The sequence below is a fragment of the Felis catus genome, chromosome F1, assembly GCF_018350175.1.
Source record: "Felis catus isolate Fca126 chromosome F1, F.catus_Fca126_mat1.0, whole genome shotgun sequence".
Taxonomy (NCBI): domain Eukaryota; kingdom Metazoa; phylum Chordata; class Mammalia; order Carnivora; family Felidae; genus Felis; species Felis catus.
This window is the reverse complement of record NC_058384.1, coordinates 10,554,874-10,576,143: the sequence shown is the minus strand read 5'-3', so window position 1 is coordinate 10,576,143 and position 21,270 is coordinate 10,554,874. Positions and strand designations below refer to the sequence as shown.

Below are 21,270 nucleotides of genomic sequence, written 5' to 3'. Positions count from 1 at the left end.
AAAGACATGATGTACTGCTATAAAGACAGCTAGATCAATGGAACATCACAGAGAAATGAATTTACATATGTGGCCAACTAATTCTCAACAAATGGGAAAGACTGTCTTTTCACAGATGATGCCGGAACAACTGCACATTCATACAAAGAAATGAAAGTGGACCCTTACCTCACAGTGCAGATAAAAATTAACTCAAAATTGTTCACAGACCTAAATATAAGAATTAAAAAGAGAAAACTTCTAGGAAAAAAAATGTATAAATCTTTGTGATGTTGGATTAGGTAAAGATTCTTAAGTAGGACACAGAAAGCATGAAGTATAAAAGACCCTGTTAGGAAAAAGAAAAAAGAAGACAAACTGGGAGAAAAATACTTGCAAAATACGTATCTGATTAAGAACTTGTATCAAGACTATACAGAGAATTCTTACAATAGTAAGAAGGTAAATCTGAACATTTAACCAAAGTATACAGATGACAAATAAGCCATGAAAAGATACTCAACATCATTAATCATTAGGAATAAATCAAATGCAAATTAAAATGATAACGATACCATTATACCTACATACCTAGAGAGGCTAAAATTAGGAAGACTCCCAATGCCAAGTGCTGTGGGAATGCAGCATGGTACAACTATTTTGGAAAGCAGTCTGGCAATTTCTTGTAAAGTTAAATACACTTACACAACTCAGCAATCCTATTGCAGGTTAATACCCAAGAAATAAGGATTTAAAAGGGTCCTACTCTAGTTATTTTTCCCAAGGAGTAAACAAGATTTCATCATTTATATATTCTTTATTAGCCATGAGCAGTGTTAAAAGAATTTTTTTTAATCTGCTGCAAGTACTTGAAACCCACCCACCCTAACCTTGACATCAATGACACTCAATTACAATGATTAAAAATATAAACCATTTAGTAAAGTTTTGCAAACCTCAAGCCAAGATGTATCAGTAAATATTCTACCACATCAACACCACAATTTCTAGCATGATACAGAACAGAAAATAGTAAGGCTAACCACCACTTGGAGAATCTTTTATTTTAATTGCATGTGTATACCACAAGTTGCCATGTAAATGTATTTTTACTGTGGATCATGGTCAAACATTTTAGAAACACTGACCTAGAACATGCCTACAATACAAACTCTGTGCTACCAGCAGCTCCTATCCCTTCTAAGCATTCTCATCCTATACCCAGGAAGAATGAAATCCACAGTAGAGCCATTCAAATCTGTCTGCAGCTGCTATGATTGATATGTCTTTGGTGGTCTTATCTTCAGGAATCATCAGCATATTCTATTACATGCATTTGTCATATCTGACAGTCATTTTTCACCACTAAAATCAGACATCTTTCAGTTTGCACTGAGGTTTCAAAACTAAAGAGACAAAATACGAAGATTCCGCTAACTTTTCCCCAGTAGCTAACAAGGAAGCAAAAGTCAGAATTTATTGACTCATATAACATATTGTAACTTGGCAACACATTATGAAGAACTGGGTAACGCAGATGTATTCAGAATATGCTAAAGAAGAATCTAAATGCAAAAATTATCCATTTCAATATATATGACTCCAATGATACTCCAAAAACACAGATTTCCTAATCCCCTCACAAATAGAAATTTCAAACTCCACTATAAAGTTGTCATAGGAAGGTACCGGGGTGGCTCAGTTGGCTGAGTGTCTGAATTTGGCTCAGGTCATGATCTTGAAGTTCCTGAGTTCGAGCCCCACATCAGGCCTGCTGCTGTCAGCATGGAGTCTGCTTCCCATCCTCTGTCCCCCTCTCTCTGCCCCTCCCCTGCTTGTGCTCTCTTTTTCTCTCTCAAAAATAAACCTTTAAAAATAAACAAAGTTGTCATTCGCTGCCTGCTATAGTCTGAATGGTTGGGTCTCTTCAAAATTCCTATGTTGAAATCCTAACCCCTACAGTGATTAGCATTAGGAGGTGGGATCTTGGAGAGGTGATCAGATTAGGATTAGTGCCCTTCTAAAAGAGACCCTGCTTCTGCCCAGTGTGGTTACAATGAAAAGAATGCTATATGAATCAGGAAGCAGGCCCTCCTTAGCAGACTGAGATCATGATGTAGGCATCCTACTCTCAGCCTTCCAGCCTCCAACACTGTGAGACATAAATTTCTGTTGTTTATAAAGCTACTTAGTTTATGCTATTTTGTCAGAGCAGCCTAAACTGACCAAGACACTGCCTAATCATAGCTTAAGCATTTTATATGAAACATACTATACGTTATGGCACACAACTCCCTTGAAAAGTTCTTTTACTCTTTTGTCAATTAAAGTAGAAAGGTTAGAAAGTAAAAATTCAAATGTGGACAAGTCCATTTAAAATGAGAGAAATATGAATAGAAAGAGGAAATGTACAGAAATGATAGCTTCTTTTATAAGCAATGTTTATCTTTATAACACTGTGTGTGTATATATATAAAACTTGTGACCAATAAGTTATCACAATAATCACTGAAACCCAAAAGCACTACCGTATCTTGAGAAACAAACATTTAAATCTACAGGTGTTTCTGACTCTGGACTTTGTAAATCACTCTTTAAAAAAAATAAATCCTACACTGACATTTAGATCAGGCCCATAAAGATGACAATAGCTGGCCTAGCCTCTGAATCCCGATGAAATCTTGTGAATTTCGGGGTTCAGTGAACATATGTATTTTTCACCTAAATAACATATAACAAATTATTTATCTTCATTCCCACAATATAAAAAGATGTTTTATGAACTGCAGTTTTCTTTGGTAGAAGGAAAATAAGTAATTAATCAAATTTAAAATCACCTACAAAGCTTGGAAAAACACAGACTATGGTGAAATAATTTGAAATGTAAACATTACAAGAAAAATCTGTCAATTCTATCTGTGAATTATTTATTTAGCAGTAATTCATTATGAAAAATACAAATAATGGAAATAAATTGGAATAATAACCTACAATACTATAAACAATCAAAATGTTTGAAGTCTCAAAAAGAAAAAAGTTGAGAGAGAGAGAGAAACGAGAGAGGGAGGGCAGAGAGGAGAGAGGGAACCCAAGCAGGCTCCGAGCTGTCAGCACACAGCTCACAAACCGTAAGATAATGACCTATGCCGAAACCAAGAGTTGGACACCTAACCTTAACCCAGGTACCCCCACCTTCTACATTCTTTAACTTAGGCTTTATAAAGACTTTGTAGGAGTACCTCAAAATATTATTTTTAAGAAACTCATTAATTCAGTCACTACTAATGAGGATTTTACTATTTCCTGAATGCTATGCCAAGATTTAGCACTGGGGTGTAGAAGAATTACATAAACGGTGTAAAGAAGGTCTACTGAGGCCAAGAAATTACAAGTCATTTTCAAATACTTAGAAAACCACATTTAACGGATGCTGTTCAAGAATATGCTATTTATAAAGCATATGTTATTATCACATTAAAATATTATTTAAGATAAGGAACTGCATATATATATATATATATATATATATATATATATATATATATATACTGATATTTGAAAATCTATGATTTGGAATTTCTACTTAAGTCCGTGGATTCTTGCTTTTCAATTCCCTTCTACCCAATGCAAACTCTGTTCCCATTAGGGAGTTACAGGAGGAAGGGGAAAAAGGAAATGTATAGATTCATATTTTAACTGACTGTCATAGATACAGCTGAACTAGCTGAACCAAAAGAAAACATGAATACATAAACCTATATAGATCAGTACTTAAACAGTCCAACTAATACAGGACCAAACAAATTTATTCACGCAGAACGCAGTGTTAAAGTTTGTTTTATCAAGCTAAAATTAAGTTCTTTTTCAACAAATAAATATTAAAATACTGCACATCTTTTTAGGTTAATGATTAAAAAACACACTCTCTACTATGTTTAATTTTAGAACAATCACCACTCTAGGTACCTATCCTACACAACAAGCAAGTACAAGGATATTCACTGCGGCGCTTTTGTAACAGCCAAGGTTCATTTCCAGAGGAAAGGTCTGAGTGGATTACAGTACCATCATACAGTTAAATACTATGCAATAGTTTAAAAGACTGAATAGGTCTATTTTTACTGCCTGGAAAGATCTCCAAGAGGGAGTGTAGAAAAAGCAAATTGCAAAACAATGTTTACAAGATGACACCATATATGCAGGATTCAAACACACACACACATACATACATACACACACACACACACACACACACACACACACACACACCCCACACACAAAATTATAGCATTTCTGTATGTACATATGCGCTTGTAAAAATGCAAAGAAAAAAGTCTGCAGGAATATTCAAGAAACAGATAACTGTCACCTCTAACAGTGTGAGTGTGTGTGTGTGTGTGTGTGTGTGTGTGTGTGTGTGAACCTGGAATGGGAGGGAATCACAGGAATTTCTGCTTCATTTTTATTAAGTCTGTACAAGAATGTACTCAGATGTCACTTAAAACACGAAATAACAAGAATAGGAAAAAAAAAAAAAGCTTGCTCAGTGCTCTCAAATAATTTACAAACCAGAACAGAACCGTTAGGTGTAAGATTTCATTTTCCAAAAGATAATGATTTGAAGGCAACACCAAATGCCATCACCGAATACTTGCCTGGCAAAAAGTGACAAAACCGGAAAGAAAAAAAGTTTTAGATGATGTCTTATCTTCAAATAAAAAAAAAAAGACTAACACGTGCTGCAAGACTGCAGAAGAAAAAAGCCCCTTCCTAGAAATACGTCCACCTTACTGGACTTTTTCAGCTAGCTCGGCTTGACCCAGAATCCTCACAAAACCACTGTATCCAAAACGAAAAAAAGCGGCATGCTGTTCCCTCAAGTATTGAAGGTTGTTTTTAGAAAGCTTAACTAAGAAACAGTAAATGCCAAGTGTGTTTTACAGGGGTGGGAATAGGAACGTGAAACCCTACACCTCCTTAAAGCGGTCAAAACGAACTGAACAGCACACAGTGGAACAGGGAAAGCGCGCGGGGGTGGGGAGAGCTCAGCTATCACTTTTAGGTTTTGGCTCCGAGCCGCAGGACAGTTTACGCGGAGTCCGTCTGGAGCGTGAAGTCCCCGAAGGTGGTCACCGCCGACACCCAAACCCTCCGAGGACTGGAAGGGAGGGGGCTGTCAACAAAAACTTAGTCCTTCGGCGGAGCGGGGAGAGCGCTGGGGAAGAGCACAAGCGCCAACTTTGGCTCGAAACGAAGCAGCTCCGGGAGGTTCGGCAAGTCTTCTCCCCAATCCCACTCCACAAGCGACCCCCAACACCTTTCCGGGCCAGTGCCGTCTGCCCCCCCCCCCATTAAGCCCCCCGAGGAAAACCCAACAAGGGCGGCGGCTGGCAGCATGCAAAGGGGGACTTGGCCGTGGGAGGACACCAGCAAGGGGTCCGTCGGCCAACGTCCACCCAGCACCCCAGAGTCTCCGGGGCGCCCCTGCCGAGGCGCTGTCCCACCTCCAACAGCCCCGGCGGCGCGGCCCCCTCCCCCACCTCTGGGCGGCGACCTCAGCGCCTCCGCCCCCGGGCCCCCGCTCACCCAGGTAGCGGCTCCGCAGCCGGGACGGGTCCTCCAGCCCGAGGGACCTTTTCCTCACGTCCCACAACAGGTGTGGGCAGGAGCCACCCCGAGACATGGCTCTGCCGGGCCGGGGTAGGAGGGGAGACCACCGCGTGGGGGAGGGGAGGAGGGGGAGGGGACACGCGGATCAACACCCGAGCCGCACCAGCACCATCCGCGCGCCGGGCCTCGCGAGCGCAGCGAGTTAGATGGCGGCGGCGCCCTCGCCCCCGAAGCCCGGCCGCGCCCGGGCCGGAGCTCGCCTCATACTCTCCTCCTCAGACTACCCAGAACATCCAGAGATCAGCAACAGTCCCCTCCCTCGGCCCCCCTCCAACAGGAGGAGGCGGAGGCGGCCGCGACTCCTCCCTCTCCTCGTTCTCAACACCCTCCCCTCCAAGCCTTTCTCGCGAGATGACGACCACCCCCGGGACTGAGGCCCGTGTGCGCCACGGCTGCCCTCACCCTAGAAAAGTGGGTTCGGGACCCTGCAGCCAAATCCTTGACTCTTATGGAAAAGTGAGGAATTGAGAGAGAAGAAGATGAGATGTGAAGGGTCTCAGTCACGAGTCTTATTCCAAACGAAGCAAGAGCATTGTGCGGCGTCATCTTTAGTCGGGGCACTGAAGGCCCAAAAAGCCCATTTTAACTACGGGCCTTCTTAATCAGAGTGAAAGGGGACTAGAGCCGGTGCAGCTTCACTTTCCCTTCTCCAACATGGCCTCGAGGGCAGGAAGGAGAAATTAGAGGTTCGCGCTGGGCCCCGCCCGCACCGTGGGGCAGGCCAATCACAGTGGGCAGCTCGGCTTGCGCAAGCGCGCTGCCGCCAGGGCGCTGGGTTGGTTTGGTGAGGCAGTCCTTCTGGCACCTGTTGCCATGACTCCTCCTCCTTCCCGCGCCCGGGGGGAAGGTAGGCGGACCCGGGGCGGGCCGTCGCAAAGCCTCCGCCCCCTTGGTCTTTCCTGGGCCCCGGCCACCCGGCGGTTCGCAGCGGGGCAGGCGGAGCTGCGGGAAGGGCACGCTAGGGGAGAGGAGGACGCGAGGAGCTGTGGCAGGAGAAAGTGACGAGTGCCTTTCGTTGTCATCCAGGGAGGAGCACGCGGCCACTGCCCCACTCGGCCGCCCACGACCACTCGTCCGCAGAGATGTCAGCCGCTGGCGTCCGGGGCCTTCGGGCCACCTACCACCGCGTCCTCGATAAAGTGGAGCTCATGCTGCCGGAGAAATTGAGGCCGATTTACAACCACCCAGCAGGTAATAGATCCAGAATAGCTCTCTCCGAGACCTTCCCTCCTTCTTCCTCGAAAATAGACCTTTAGAGGCCACGGACACCCTGCCGCTGGAGGCATCACCCACAGCCCCCAATCTCTTCCCTTCGAGAGAATCGGTCTCACTTTTCCATCCTCCTTGCTTTTTGCTTTCTCTCCATCCACGTCTTTCCTAAGTCTGTGATTTTCGAGTCAGCGCCCTTCGCGACCTTTCTTGCACCCCATCCCTTAGGCGCGTCCCAAACCCCGACCGGGCCTCTGGATTTTATCCTTCTCCATTTCCGCAGCCACGAATCGGTGTGGGCCCCCACGAAATTCTCATTCACTCCTCTTTCCCTCCAAGAGTAGCGGTAGATTGACCCACGCGGAGCAGAGCCGGCTTGTCGCACTGAAGGGTTTGGAGTAAAGGTCACACTTCCTTCAGCTCCCGCCGGCAGAGGCCTGCAGATGCGTTACCCGGGTTTCAGAGTCGGTGTCCTACCACGTCGCATAGGTTCAGTTTGTTTAAGTCTGTCCTTACACGTGAGATTACTGAGCAAGCTCTCCCTAGACTTTTTCGTGTGCACATTCCCGGATTTAAGTCTGCTGTGCCTCTTCCTGTAGGTGTGACCTTGGGCGAAATCCTAGATATTTTAATTTCTGTAAAATCTGCTCAGTGTAAGAATTAACGATAACATATGTGTTTCATTCTTCATAAATGCCTCGCACATGTTGGCTCTCACTTGTCCTGTTGGAAAAAAAAGTGTTCCTGTGGTTGTAAACAAAGAATTCTTTAAGAAACTGAAAGATGCTGATCCTTCCAACTCTTGAAGATCTGGAATTTTGTTGCCTCTTCTGTAAAGTGGGCAGTAATAATACTTGACTGGGAACTAAAACTGGAGATGCTGAGGTCTCTTTCAAGCCTAAGATTTAGCAAATGAGAAAATGTGTCATAAATTGAGTGCAACCCAAAAGTGATCCTTTTTTCCTTCATAGTTAAATATCTCTCTGCAGTTGGTATCATTAGGAAAGTTGTCTTTTCCCCTCGTATTTGAACTAGGAAGCCTGTCTCTGGAGTCTGAGATGATTACTGGCTCTGATTACCAGTTGGATAATGGAATGAATAGTATAATAATGTTAGTGTACTTTAGTATACTGAAGTATGAAGTAAATATTATGCGTTAGTATATGATTTACTGCAGTAATGATACCCGTTATAACATTGATCTTTAAGGAGAGCTTAAGGAGAATTCTTTGAGAAGTTTATTTAGCTTATTTGCGTTTTAGTTTTTTTAATACTCAATTTTTTTGGAATTGTGCTGTGTTTTGTGACAAAGGTTTTCGGGTGGGAGGGTTGAGCAATGCTTCTGTAGTAATCCAGGCTTTAAAGTCAACTGAATTCTATGGCGTCAACTCGGACTCTCTTAAGCTTTGTATTTGGGCTGTAGGATAAGGGTAGGGTAGAGGAGGAGCAATCAAATACAGTGGAAGGTAGTTTTATAGTGATTTTTTCCAGGGCCTTGGCTTTAGCACACTTATAATTACCGCTTAAAATACTTTAGTCATCTTTCAGAATCAGGAGACATTACCTTTTCATTTGTAGACTGTGCATCTCATGTTGATATTCTTGGAATAGTTCAGTTACTGTCACCTCTTTTTCAGTGTGAGGGAAGGAGAATAGGCTCTGAAGCCAGACACAGGTAGGTTTAAAGCTTGGCCGTGTGACCTTGACCTTAAAGCCCGAAGCCTTATTTTTCTGATCTATAAAGTGGGGATGATAATTCTCATTTAAGGATTGTTGTGAAAATTAAATGATATAATGGCTATAAAACGTTTAGCAAAATGTTTACATTTAGATTCTCAACAAGTGTTAGTTCTCTCCCATCTAAGCTTTTAACCAATACGTGCAATAAGAATATGTACCTCTGTTGGGCGCTTGGGTGGCTCAGTCCATTAAGCGTCCAACTTCGGCTCAGGTCATGATCTCCAAGTCCATGAGTTCCATCCAGCCCTATGTTGGGCTCTGTGTTGGCAGCTCAGAGCCTGGAGCCTGCTTCGGATTCTGTCTGCCCCTGCCCCCCCCCCTCAAAAATAAACATTATATTAAAAAAAAAGAATACCTATCACTGCAAAATCATTGGTGATTAAAAAGTTGTAGGCACACAAATGTAGAAATGGAGAAGCATGAAAAATAGAACTCTTGATTCGTTAGTACTGAGTAAGATCTGAGGCAACTTTGATTACTGCTCCAAGAATTATCAGAGTGAATATTCACGTTTTTTGTGTGTGCTGTTTTGCATAATAGCGTGTTATTGAATCCTCATTTAAATGTTAAGACTAAAGTCACACACTGGAGGTTTTTACAATGATATGCAAGGCTAGGATATTAACAGTTGGATAGCATACGTTGTGGATTCTAACGTTTTGAAATTTAATTTTATCACTGGCAGAGAGTCCAGATAGTAACAAGAACACGTCTTTATATAGATTTATATTAGAGGGACAATATTGTCGTATGTATTATATATCATTATATCACAATGATATATAGTATAGTTAGACCTGCGGCCTTCATCATTCTCTTATGTGTTCTTCCTGGCACAATGTGATCTACCTCCATAGAGTAAGAATAGAGTTCTAACCAAATGTGTGTTTTAGCAAAGTCAGTTCTCATAAGGTATGTCCCTCTTCGCCACCACCACCTCCTGACTATGAAAGTATGTGACTCTACACCAGCCAGCTGCATAGCCCTACTCCAGGTATTTGTCAGAGAAATAACCTTGAAATCATGCTGCCCCATGTTTACTTAAAAAGCTTAGCTGAGGGGGAAAAAAAACCATTATTAGTGAAGGAGTGTCGTTTGTATTTATGAGTTCCAAAATGAGATGAATTGTCCCAAGCTATGTACAAAATGAAACATTGGAATGTAGAAGAAAACAATACAACTTCTATTAAAGCTTTCTATTATTTCATCCTTTTAAAATTTCTATTCTCCACACGTCTTATATAAAAATATGTCAGTATAGATATATATAGTTATGCATAGAAGACAACTGAGCTCTGTGGAGTCAACATACGTACATATATGCATGTATGTAAGTTACATATATTCTCATAAATACATACAATCTATATGTAGGGGATGTGTGCTCAAAAAATTTTGTTTTTTAATGATAGGGACATATGTTTGAAAGTAGTTAGGAGACCACAGCCCTAAAGAACCCAAAAATTATCCTAAAAGGTGGTCTAAAGGTACAAACTCCCAGTTATAAAATAAATACGTTTTGGGGAGATAATCTACAACAGGTGACTATAGTTAACAATACTGTGTTATATATTTGAAAGCTGCTAAGAGACTAGATCTTAAAAATTCTTCTGACAAGAAAAAAAATCGCAGCTAAGTGAGGCAATGGATGTCAACTAAGCTTATTGTGTAGTAATTTGCAGTATAAACATTATGTTGTACATCTTAAACTAATACAACGCTATGTGCCAATTATATCTCAGTAAAACTTGGGAAAAATAAAATAATAATAAATAACAAAAATAAAAACTATGCTCCAACAAAGTCAGCCCATAAAACAGGTATTTGAACCGTTATCATTTTGTGTATCTCCCCATAGCTTTCTTTGCTTTTCTTGAGTTACATTTTGGCTTAAGTGGAAGAACTTTTGAAAAAATAGCTGTGTGAAATCTGTTGCAATGCCTAGTGTGCTGCAGCTGCAAATATCTTGCTCTGCATTCCATGATATTCTCCGCGTGAAGTCTCACAGGGAAAGTGACTTTAACATCTTAGTAACAATAATATTTGTATTTTTCCCAGGTAAGAGACTTCCTTTTTCCTTTTTATCTTAGAGACCTAGATACGTTTTAAAATAAAAACAGGGGCGCCTGGGTGGCGCAGTCGGTTAAGCGTCCAACTTCAGCCAGGTCATGATCTCGCGGTCCGTGAGTTCGAGCCCCGCGTCGGGCTCTGGGCTGATGGCTCAGAGCCGGAGCCTGTTTCCGATTCTGTGTCTCCCTCTCTCTCTCTGCCCCTCCCCTGTTCATGCTCTGTCTCTCTCTGTCCCAAAAATAAATAAAAACGTTGAAAAAAAATTTAAAAAAAATAAAAACATACTAAACAACAAACCCATGTTAGCAGTATTCATAAGGGACTATCTTTATCATAAAAATTAAAAATTAGGTATTGGGGCGCCTGGGTGGCGCAGTCGGTTAAGCGTCCGACTTCAGCCAGGTCACAATCTCGCGGTCCGTGAGTTCGAGCCCCGCGTCGGGCTCTGGGCTGATGGCTCAGAGCCTGGAGCCTGTTTCTGATTCTGTGTCTCCCTGTCTCTCTGCCCCTCCCCCGTTCATGCTCTGTCTCTCTCTGTCCCAAAAATAAATAAACGTTGGAAAAAAAAAAAAATTTAAAAATTAGGTATTAAAGGAAATGTTATTTTAATTTGTGTAAGTGCATTTCTTTATTTTGACAGAGAGAGCACACGAGTGGGTGAGGGGCAGAGAGAGAGACAGGAAGAGAGAGAATCCCAAGCAGGCTCCTCACTGTCACCCTAGGGCCCGGCATGGGGCTCGATCTCATCAACCTTAAGATCATGACCTGAGCCAAAATCAAGAGTCAGATGCTTAACCAACTGAGCCACCCAGGCGTCCCTAAGAGAAGTGGTGTTATACTTGATAGTTTAATACAACTTAGTTCAGAGTATGTATTATTACATGTAAATAAAGCCAAACGTGAATCAAATAAATAGTGTAGATGCCCACAAAGTAATGAATCAACAATTTTGTTAGCATTTCTGTTAGAACAATTTATTTTCTTGCTACAGTTATCTGAAGAATATTAATGCCAGTCTAGGATAGATATTTAGATATCTAGATGATATTGTGTGTATTTGTATTATATATAATATATAGTTATATTTTTAAATATATATCTAATATATGTTTATATACACATTAAATATGTGGATGTATATATTATTTTTTACAGTAATAATCTCTGTTACCCTTAAAATTAAAGAATGAGAACCAAAATGGCAAGTTGGGATTTCAAATACAACTGTAAGATATTGACGAAGAGTAGGATATCTTTAAACCAGTAGCTATCAAGTAAGTTGAATGTTTCAGTATTTATTGAGGGCCTGCTGTACATTAGGCACTGCTCTGGCACTTGGGGTATGTTAGTGAATAAAATAAAAAACCCTACCCACAGAGATTTTATATTCTCAGGAGAAATCATGAAAGGAAAACAATCCTTGCTGTAGTCGTTCGTTTGACACTTTAACACAACTTTTGTCCACACACCTGATTTTAACGAAAGCAAGGCTATTTACGCCTTACCTAGTTTGATTCAACAGAGAGATCAAAGGAGAAGCAAGCCCTGAGGAAAGCTAGAAATACTTTGATTCCTCCAAGTCATGTGAGAATATTAATTTTGGTTATAAGAGGGTATGAGAATGTTCAAGGCATGGTATGCCATAGGAGAAAGAAGTGGACCAGTTCTGCTCCCTGCTCTATCTGGAACTACCAGCGTATAAGACAAATCACGTGACATCTAAATGCCTTTTCTTTTTCACCTATTAAAATAAGGGAGCTTGGGGGTGCCTGGGTGGCTCAGTTAGTTAAGTATCTGACTCGATTTCAGCTCAGGTCATGATTTCGAGGTTCATGAGATCAAGCCCCGCGTCAGGCTCTGCACTGACAGCATGGAGCCTGCTTTGGATTCTCTCTCTCTCCCTCCCCCCCCCCCCCCCCCCGCCTTTCCCCTGCTCATGCACGCACGTGCTCAGAATAAGTAAACGTAAAATGAATAAAATAAAGTGGCTTGGATTTTCTTTCTGGTCCTTCTTAGCTGTAATAATCTACAATTTGGTATTTTTACTGGAGCATTCCTTCATTTCAGAGCTTTCAAGAAACTCAGATTTCATTGGGGAAAACTATGTAATTATTGTTAAGTTAGGATTTAGAGAGGTTTTTAATCCTTGCTGTGCTATGTACTTTACACAGCTAATTTTATGTCTCCGGGCTTCATTGACCTGATTTATAAGAGGAGTGCCTGAACTAGATGATTTCAACTATCTCTTTAAATCTAAAAGTCATTGGTTTCTTTGCAACTGAACAAATAATGTAAACTTAAAATATATTAACCCTAAAATACATGTTAACTATTTTAGCTAGTTTTTTTCACCTGTTATTTTACTTTGGCACTTGCACCAAAGCCTGTTTTCAATCAGTATTTTATTTTATTTTATTTTATTTTATTTTATTTTATTTTATTTTTATTTTATATAGAGAAAGTATTTTTATTTTTTATTTTTTTTAATTTTAGTTAACATACAGTGCAACAATACTGATTTCAGGAATAGAATTCAATGATTTATCACTTGCATGCAACACCCAGAGCTCATCACAAGTACCCTTCTTAGTACCCATCACCCATCTAGCCCATCTCCCACCCATCTCCCTCCATCAACCCTCAGTTCATTCCCTTATGGTTAAGAGTCTCTTGTGGTTTGTTTCCCTCTGTTCTTTTTCCCTCCCTTCCCATATGTTCATCTGTTTTGTCTCTTAAATTCCACATGAGTGAAATCATATGGTATTTGTCTTTTCCTGATTGACTTATTTTGCTTAGCATAATACATTCTAGCTCCATTCACGTCATTGCAAATGGCAAGATTTCATTATTTTTGATGGCCAAGTTGTATTGTGTGTGTGTGTGTGTATATGTGTTTATGTGTATATATATATATATATATATATATATATATATATATATATATACCACATCAGTCGATGAACATTAGGGCTCTCTGCCTAGTTTGGTATTGTTGATAATGCTGCTATAAACATTGGGATGCATGTACCCCCTTCAAATCTGCATTTTTGTATCCTTTGGGCAAATCTTTAACAGTACAATTGCTGGATCATAGGGTAGTTCTATTTTTAGTTTCTTGAAGAATCTCCATACTGTTTTCCAGAGTGACTGCACGGTTTGCATTCCCACAAACGGTGTAAAAGCATTCCCCTTTCTCCGCATCCTCTCCCAACACCTGTTGTTTCTTGTGTTGTTAATTTTAGCCATTCTGACAGGTATGAGGGGGCATCTCATTGTGGTTTTGATTTATATTTCCCTGATGATGAGTGACGTTGAGGATCTTTTCATGTGTCTGTTAGCCATCTGGATGTCTTTGCAATCGCCATTGTAAAAATTATTATATACCCTTTATATTCTGTGTGCTATTTGAGTGATGGCTGTTGCCAAGGCCTTAAGGAAGATATAAGTTTATATGGATCTAAAATGGTGGCCCAGGGGCGCCTGGGTGGCGCAGTCGGTTAAGCGTCCGACTTCAGCGAGGTCACGATCTCGCGGTCCGTGAGTTCGAGCCCCGCGTCAGGCTCTGGGCTGATGGCTCGGAGCCTGGAGCCTGTTTCCGGTTCTGTGTCTCCCTCTCTCTCTGCCCCTCCCCCATTCATGCTCTGTCTCTCTCTGTCCCAAAAATAAATAAACGTTGAAAAAAAAAAAATTTAAAATGGTGGCCCAGTGTGAAATCAGAGCTAGCTTTAATACAAATAAAATGAGCGATTTTTGATAGTACATTATCTGTGTCAAAGAGTAACCGTTACCAATTCTAAGGATTTGTAAGTAGTTGGTCACGTGAGGGCAAATTTGCTTAATATAAGGAACTTAGAAGAATGTTGAGGAATGTTGCAAAGCAGCAAACCATAGAGAAATGGTGTGAAAGGGACAGGAAAAGGTAGTGAAAACATTGAATAAGAACCTTTATTTTTGACATTGGGACATAGAGAGCATCTCAATTCAATATTTGTATCTGTGTATCTTTGCATGTGTGTAAAGTTATTTATTCCAAGAAGGAAGGTTTTCCTAGGGAGAATTATACATAAAATAAATGACATACTTTCTGGGTAGAGTTTATATAATATTTCATTGACAGTAATTCCTCTCAGATAAGGAAATTAGGAAGTAAATTTATGTCATTAGTTTATTAACAGGTTCATCAAAATTTATCAAGACAACTAGATTTATTAATTTGAAAATATATCTTTTTTATCTTTTATTTTTATTTTTCTTAATTCATTTTTTTAAATTTACATTCAAGTTAGTGAGCATATAGTGCTTTAATGATTTCAGGAGTAGATTCCAGTGATTCATCCCCTATGTATAACACCCAGTACTCACCCCAACAAATGTCCTCCCTAATGCCCCTTACCCATTTAGCCCATCCCCCCCACAACCCCTCCAAGCAACCCTGTTTGTTCTCTGTATTTAAGAGTCTCTTATGTTTTGTCCCCCTCCTTGTTGTTATATTATTTTTGCTTCCCTTCCCTTGTGTTCATCTGTTTTGTATCTTAAGTTCCACATATGAGTGAAGTCATATATTTGACTTTCTCTAACTAATTTTGCTTAGCTTAGCATGATACCCTCTAGTTCCATTCATGTAGTTGCAAATAGCAAGCTTTCATTCTTTTTGATTGCTGAGGAATACTCTATTGTGTAGATATACCACATCTTCTTTATCCATTCATCCATCGATGGACATTTGGGCTCTTTCCATATTTTGGCTATTGTCGATAGTGCTGCTATAAACGTTGCGGTGCATGTGTCCCTTTGAAACAGCACACCTATATCCCTTGGATAAATACCTAGTAGCACAATTCCTGGGCCATAAGGTAGTTCTGTTTTTAATTTTTTGAGGAACCTCCATACTGTCTTCCAGAGTGGCCACACCAGTTTGCATTCCCACCAGCAGTGCAAAAGAGATCCTCTTTCTCTGCATCCTTGCCAACATCTATCTGTTGCTTGAGTTGTTAATTTTAGCCATTCTGACAGGTGTGAGGTGGTATCTCATTGTGGTTTTGATTTGTATTTCCCTGATGATGAGTGATGGTTGAACATTTTTTCATGTGTCTGTTAGCCATCTGATGTCTTCTTTGGAGAAGTGTCTATTCATGACTTTTGTCCATTTCTTCACTGGATTATTTGTCTTTTGGGTGTTGAGTTTGATAAGTTCTTTATAGATTTTGGATACTAACCCTTTATCTGATATGTCATTTGCAAATATCTTCCCCCATTCCGTCGGTTGCCTTTTAATTTTGCTGATTCTGAAAATGTATGTCTCACATATTTGGTTATGCTATTCCCTTGCAGAATTTCTCAAATTCCTCTGTGAAAGTTTGAACCTTAAAAAAAATCGATTTCACTTTTAAAATGAGATAAGGCCAGGAGCATCTGACTCTTGGTTTCAGTTCAGGTCATGATCTCACAGCTTCGTAGGTTCAAGTGCCTCATCGGGCTCTGCGCTGACAATGCAGAGGCTGCTTGGGATTCTCTCTCTCGCTAGCTCTCTCTGCCCGCCCCACTCGTGCTCACTCACTCATACTCTCTCTGAAAATAAATAAATAGGTAAACTTTAAAAAAATAAAATGAGACAAACCCATACTCTCAAAGAGAAAATGACCATTATTCTCTGTATTTCTTTGTTGTACTTGCAAATAGTCATAGTTTTAAATATAAAATGTATATGGTTTTTTTTTAATGCTTAATATTTCCAAATTGTCAGCATTTGAGGCCTTTTTTAATTTCCAACCAGTAAACTTCTACTTAAATTGTTACTTAATTGTATTACTTATTAGTTAATTCTTTGTCAAAAAGAATGTACATTTATATTTGGTGGGGACACATTTCCCTCATCTTGGACTCCAAATTAAATTTCATAAGAGGTGATTTTTATTCAGGATATTTTCAGCAGTTCAAATTTTCTACCTATTCAAATTTTTCATTCATTGTAATGAATGTTAGCTACTCTGTTTATATTTCTGATTGTCTTGATTTTAAGGTGTTATATCCCTGCAGGTATCATAATTATATAATCTCATTTTTAAAAAATATTTGTGTATCTACTTATTTATTTTGAAAGAGAGAGTGAGTGGGGCACCTGGGTGGCTCAGTCGGTTAAGCAGCCGACTTCGGCTCAGGTCATAATTTCACGGTCCATGAGTTCGAGCCCCGTGTCAGGCTCTGTGCTGACAGCTCGGAGCCCGGAGCTTGTTTCCGATTCTGTGTCTCCCTCTCTCTGCCCCTCCCCCATTCGTGCTCTGTCTCTCTCTGTCTCAAAAATAAATAAACGTTAAAAAATTAAAAAAAAAAAAAAGGGGCGCCTGGGTGGCACAGTCGGTTAAGCGTCCGACTTCAGCCAGGTCACGATCTTGCGGTCCGTGAGTTCGAGCCCTGCGTCAGGCTCTGGGCTGATGGCTCAGAGCCTGGAGCCTGTTTCCAATTCTGTGTCTCCCTCTCCCTGCCCCCCCCCCCCCCCCGTTCATGCTCTGTCTCTCTCCCAAAAATAAATAAATGTTGAAAAAAAATTAAAAAAAATTAAAAAAAAAAAAGAGAGAGAGTGAGTGAGTACAGGCAAGCACACAGGCAGAGAGAGGGGGAGATAGAGAGAATCCCAAGCAGGCAACAAGGAGCCTAACTGGAGGGATCCCATGAACCACAAGATCATGACCTGAGCCAAAACCAGGAGTCTGATGCTCAACTGACTGAGCCACCCAGGCGCCCCTGACCCAGCTCTTCACACAAGAGAGCATAAAAAAAATAAGATAATTAGGGTTTTTTGTTTTTTTTTTTTTTAATGTTTATTTACTCTGAGGGAGAGAGAGAGAGCTTGCCCACAAGCTGGGGAGCCGTTTTCGGATTCTCTGTCTGCCTCTCCCCCACTTGCACGCTCATGAGTGCTCTCGCTTGCTCAAAATAAATGAATTCTTTAGAAAAAAGAATTGTTAGGGGCACCTGGGTGGCTCAGTCAGTTGAGCGTCAGACTTCAGCGTGGGTTATGATCTCACGGTTTGTGAGTTCGAGCCCCTCATGGGGCCCAGCTGCTGTCAGCTCAGAGCCCACTTGAGATCCTCTGCCCCCTTCTCTCTGTGGCCCCCTGCTCACGCTCTCTCAAGAATAAATCAAACGTTAAGAAAAATGGTTGACTGAAGGAAGTCTTGTTATATATATTGTTTAAAAAGGAATAGCTGTGTCATCCTATAGAAAGACCATGTTTAGAAAGACAATATGATGTGTTCTCACTGTTTGATACCTATTTCCAAATGCTTTGTTTTGTCAAAACTTGGTGTTTTACAAATGTTGGAGGGAGTAGGGATGTTCCCTCATTACCATTTCCACTGTCGATTGTGGTTTTCAGGAAGACAGCCTCTGGTACCTGAATTCATACGTGTCTAAATTTACTTATTTACTCATAAGGTACAAAATGATTAGCTAAGATAAAATGGAAAAGTGAACTGAAACAAGTTTTCTTTAAGACGTTTCGTTCGTCCATTTTATGGTCACAGGTTTTGTTAAGCCCCTATTTTGCTTTTCTTAACAACGAAGAAAACACTATCTGTTTGCATTTGGAGATATCCAACTCTGATTCTTTGTGTCACCTGGCCGCATCCTCTGATATCTCAGAAATATGAGAAATTTAGAATGTCTTATAACACCTATTTGCTAGTGATATTTTTTAATTCAGTGCTTAGCAGTTGTGAAAATAATGGAGGGCTTGTTTTATATTTTAAAAGTATTCCCTAAAATAGTCGTACCTCTCTTGGTCTAGGTTGTAGCAGCCACAGTTTCATGTTTGACGTTTTTTTTTCTTTGGTTTGGTTGTAAAGGATAGGAGCGGTTAATATTTTAAAATTCTCATCCAGCTTGGGGCAGTTGAGTAAATTAGTTACCAAGCAAACACTTACTGAAAAGCCTGACTGTTTGTTAACTCTGAAGGATCAAATATTTAAGCTCATAAAGAAACCAGAACCTAGAGGCGTTATTCAGGAAACAATTTTTAAGGTGGCAGAGGAGGAAGCATCAGTTTTGAAATAGAAGGAAGAAGAAGTTGGCTGAGAAGTTCAAAGCCAGAGACCAAAACATTGTGCTGACTTACACTTGTGTGCTGAAGGCAAGCTTCATGCAGGGAATAAAAAATCAACATAGTGATTGATATTGCATATGACTTAGAGACTTTGTATGTGACAAAAATAAACCCAGTGTGCTCTGATGGGAATCTCAGACGCTCACGCTAAATAAAATAACTAGAGAGTTTGAAAAGACTGACTTATAGGACCAGTACATTATGCCATCAGACTTACGGGAAGAACTTTCAGGAGCCGGATAGAGGAGTGTGATGGTCTAAGAGCAGAGTAGTGAGTGAAGATCTGGTACAGCCCTGATGTAATGGAACTTGATGTCCCTGGGGATGAGTAAATAGCAGATTCTGCCCTTGAGGATGAAGCGGTTAGGATCAGACCGAAAGTTGGAGTATGTTTAATTGACACCTGTCCCGGATATGGTTAATCCCATTCAGTTCTGCTCACAAAGACTATTCGTTAAGGAAAACCAAGAAATAAGCCTTGCCTTCACCCTGTCTCGTGAAAGTGACAGATGCATAAACAGATCATTTTAATTGTTCAGTGCAGAAAACGATAGAGCAGTATACGGGCCGCTTAGTATAACCTGGAGATGTTAAAGAGGGCTTCCTTGACGAGGTGCAATCTGTAAGTTTTTGAACGACGTTGGGAGTTAGCCAGATGAAGACAAAGCCGAATATGGGGCTAGTGGAAGCATAAGCTAAGGTTTAGAGCCAGTAAACAGCATGAAACTAGTTGTGTGTTTGCCTAGCTTGTTCTATCGACATTTGGGGGGCTAGCTGATCATGTGCTGTGGGAGACTGTCCTGTTTGTTGGAGGACATTTAACAGCCTGCCTGGCCTCTACCCAGCAGGTATCAGTAGCAGCAGTATCACCACCACGACAGTTGTGACAACTAAAAATGTCCTGGGACATTGCAAATGTCCCCCCTGGGGGGACAGAATCACCCCTGGTGGAGAACCAGTGACCTGAGCTAAAATGTAATTAAGTCAGGACTGGAAATTTATATTCTTAAACTCTGTGCTTTCACGTTTTCTTTTCTATTTCCTTAGTTCCTTTAAATTTATTTTAAAATCCCAACATCGAAAGAAAATTGTTTCCAATTCTTGTTCAAGATACAGAGGAGAGGATCATTATGCAGCTAGAGTTCTAGGGGTAACGGGAGTTGCGATCAGAGCAGTACGAAGCTGAGGGAACCGGATAAAAGATAAGGACAGTAACCCAGAAATCGAATAGGTAGAGATTTTCAGCCAGTTACAAGAACGTCAACATGTAGAACTCCCTCTCCCTCTCTCTCTGCCCCTGCCCCCGCTCACTCACACCCTTTCTCTCTTAAAAATAAATAAATTAAAAAAATAAATAACCATTAAAAAAAAAAGAACAGCAAAGTTTAGAACTCCTCAATAAATAGCTTTAATTCTCCCAACAGCCGTTTCAGCACTGTGTCCAGATTGGCAGTACAGTTTAAATTATGGAAAACTTGAGGGGTGCCTGGGTGGCTCAGTCAGTTAAGCGACTGACTCTTTTTTTTTTTTAACGTTTATTTATTTTTGAGAGAAAGACAGAGTGTGAGCCGGAGAGGGACAGAGAGAGAGGGAGACACAGAATGCGAAGCTGGCTCCAGGCTCCGAGCTGTCAGCACCGAGCCTAGCCACCCACTCTTGATTTCAGCTCAGCTCATGATCTCATTCATGGGAGTGAACCCTGTGTCGGGCTCTGTGCTGACAGCACAGAGCCTGCTTGGATTTCTCTAATTACCTCCCTCTCTCTCTCTGCCCCTCCTCTGCTCACACCTGCTCTCTCTCTCTCTCTCTCAAATAAATTTTTAAAAATATGGAAAAGCTATGGGGCGCCTGGGTGGCTCAGTCGGTTAAGCGTCCGACTTCAGCCAGGTCACGATCTCGCGGTCCGTGAGTTCAAGCGCCATGTCGGGCTCTGGGCTGATGGCTCAGAGCCTGGAGCCCGTTTCAGATTCTGTGTCTCCCTCTCTCTCTGCCCCTCCCCCGTTCATGCTCTGTCTCTCTCTGTCTCAAAAATAAATAAAATGCTAAAAAAATAAAAAAGAAAAGAAAAAATATGGAAAAGCTGAAAGTACATAGGAAAACATGAAAATGACTAGCTGTCACACGAAGGTGAGAAAAGGCAATTTAGCATTATAATCATATTGGCCCACGAGGAAAGACAGACTCTGAGCCACGTACTTCTAGAATTTGAAGAATCGTTGGTCTAAAGTTAGCATCTGGGTCCTTTGAAGATTGAGAAAATGAGACTTCGATTGTGGAAAGATTTTAGGACTAGATGTAAATAGTCTAGAAGATCAGCAAACTTACTTTAAAAACTCTTCAAAGGATAAGCCAGGCTTATCAGTATGCAAGTGTCGGAATGATAAAAACAACTTCTGATTTTAATGAATTTTTCAGTTGTTTGCATATAGGCACATGTATTACATATACCCGTATTTATCAAAGTTAAAGTCTAAACTCTGGTTAATATAAACTGTTTCCAG

General features: G+C 40.8%; 2 protein-coding genes across 12 annotated transcripts in view; one reads left to right on the top strand and one right to left on the bottom strand.

The window, feature by feature from the left end:
- DCAF6 (DDB1 and CUL4 associated factor 6) overlaps nucleotides 1-5,937 on the bottom strand; it is a 134,107-nt gene extending 128,170 nt beyond the window's left edge. For 2 of the 9 annotated variants that reach the window (XM_045049454.1, XM_045049455.1), the window contains exon 1: nucleotides 5,566-5,936. In XM_045049454.1, coding sequence (XP_044905389.1) covers nucleotides 5,566-5,662 — 97 coding nt within the window. In that variant the 5' untranslated portion in view covers nucleotides 5,663-5,936. Of the gene's footprint in view, nucleotides 1-5,565 lie in introns of all 9 variants that reach the window. The other 7 variants (XM_003999156.6, XM_045049456.1, XM_045049457.1 and 4 more) reach the window with 7 other exon arrangements.
- The window catches only part of MPC2 (mitochondrial pyruvate carrier 2), a 33,090-nt gene continuing 16,856 nt past the window's right edge, over nucleotides 5,037-21,270 (top strand). Inside the window, exons 1-2 of one of the 3 annotated variants that reach the window (XM_006942662.5) lie at nucleotides 5,037-5,247; nucleotides 6,676-6,840. In XM_006942662.5, coding sequence (XP_006942724.1) covers nucleotides 6,732-6,840 — 109 coding nt within the window. In that variant the 5' untranslated portion in view covers nucleotides 5,037-5,247; nucleotides 6,676-6,731. Of the gene's footprint in view, nucleotides 5,253-6,395; nucleotides 6,497-6,675; nucleotides 6,841-21,270 lie in introns of those variants that run through there. The other 2 variants (XM_006942663.4, XM_003999153.6) reach the window with 2 other exon arrangements.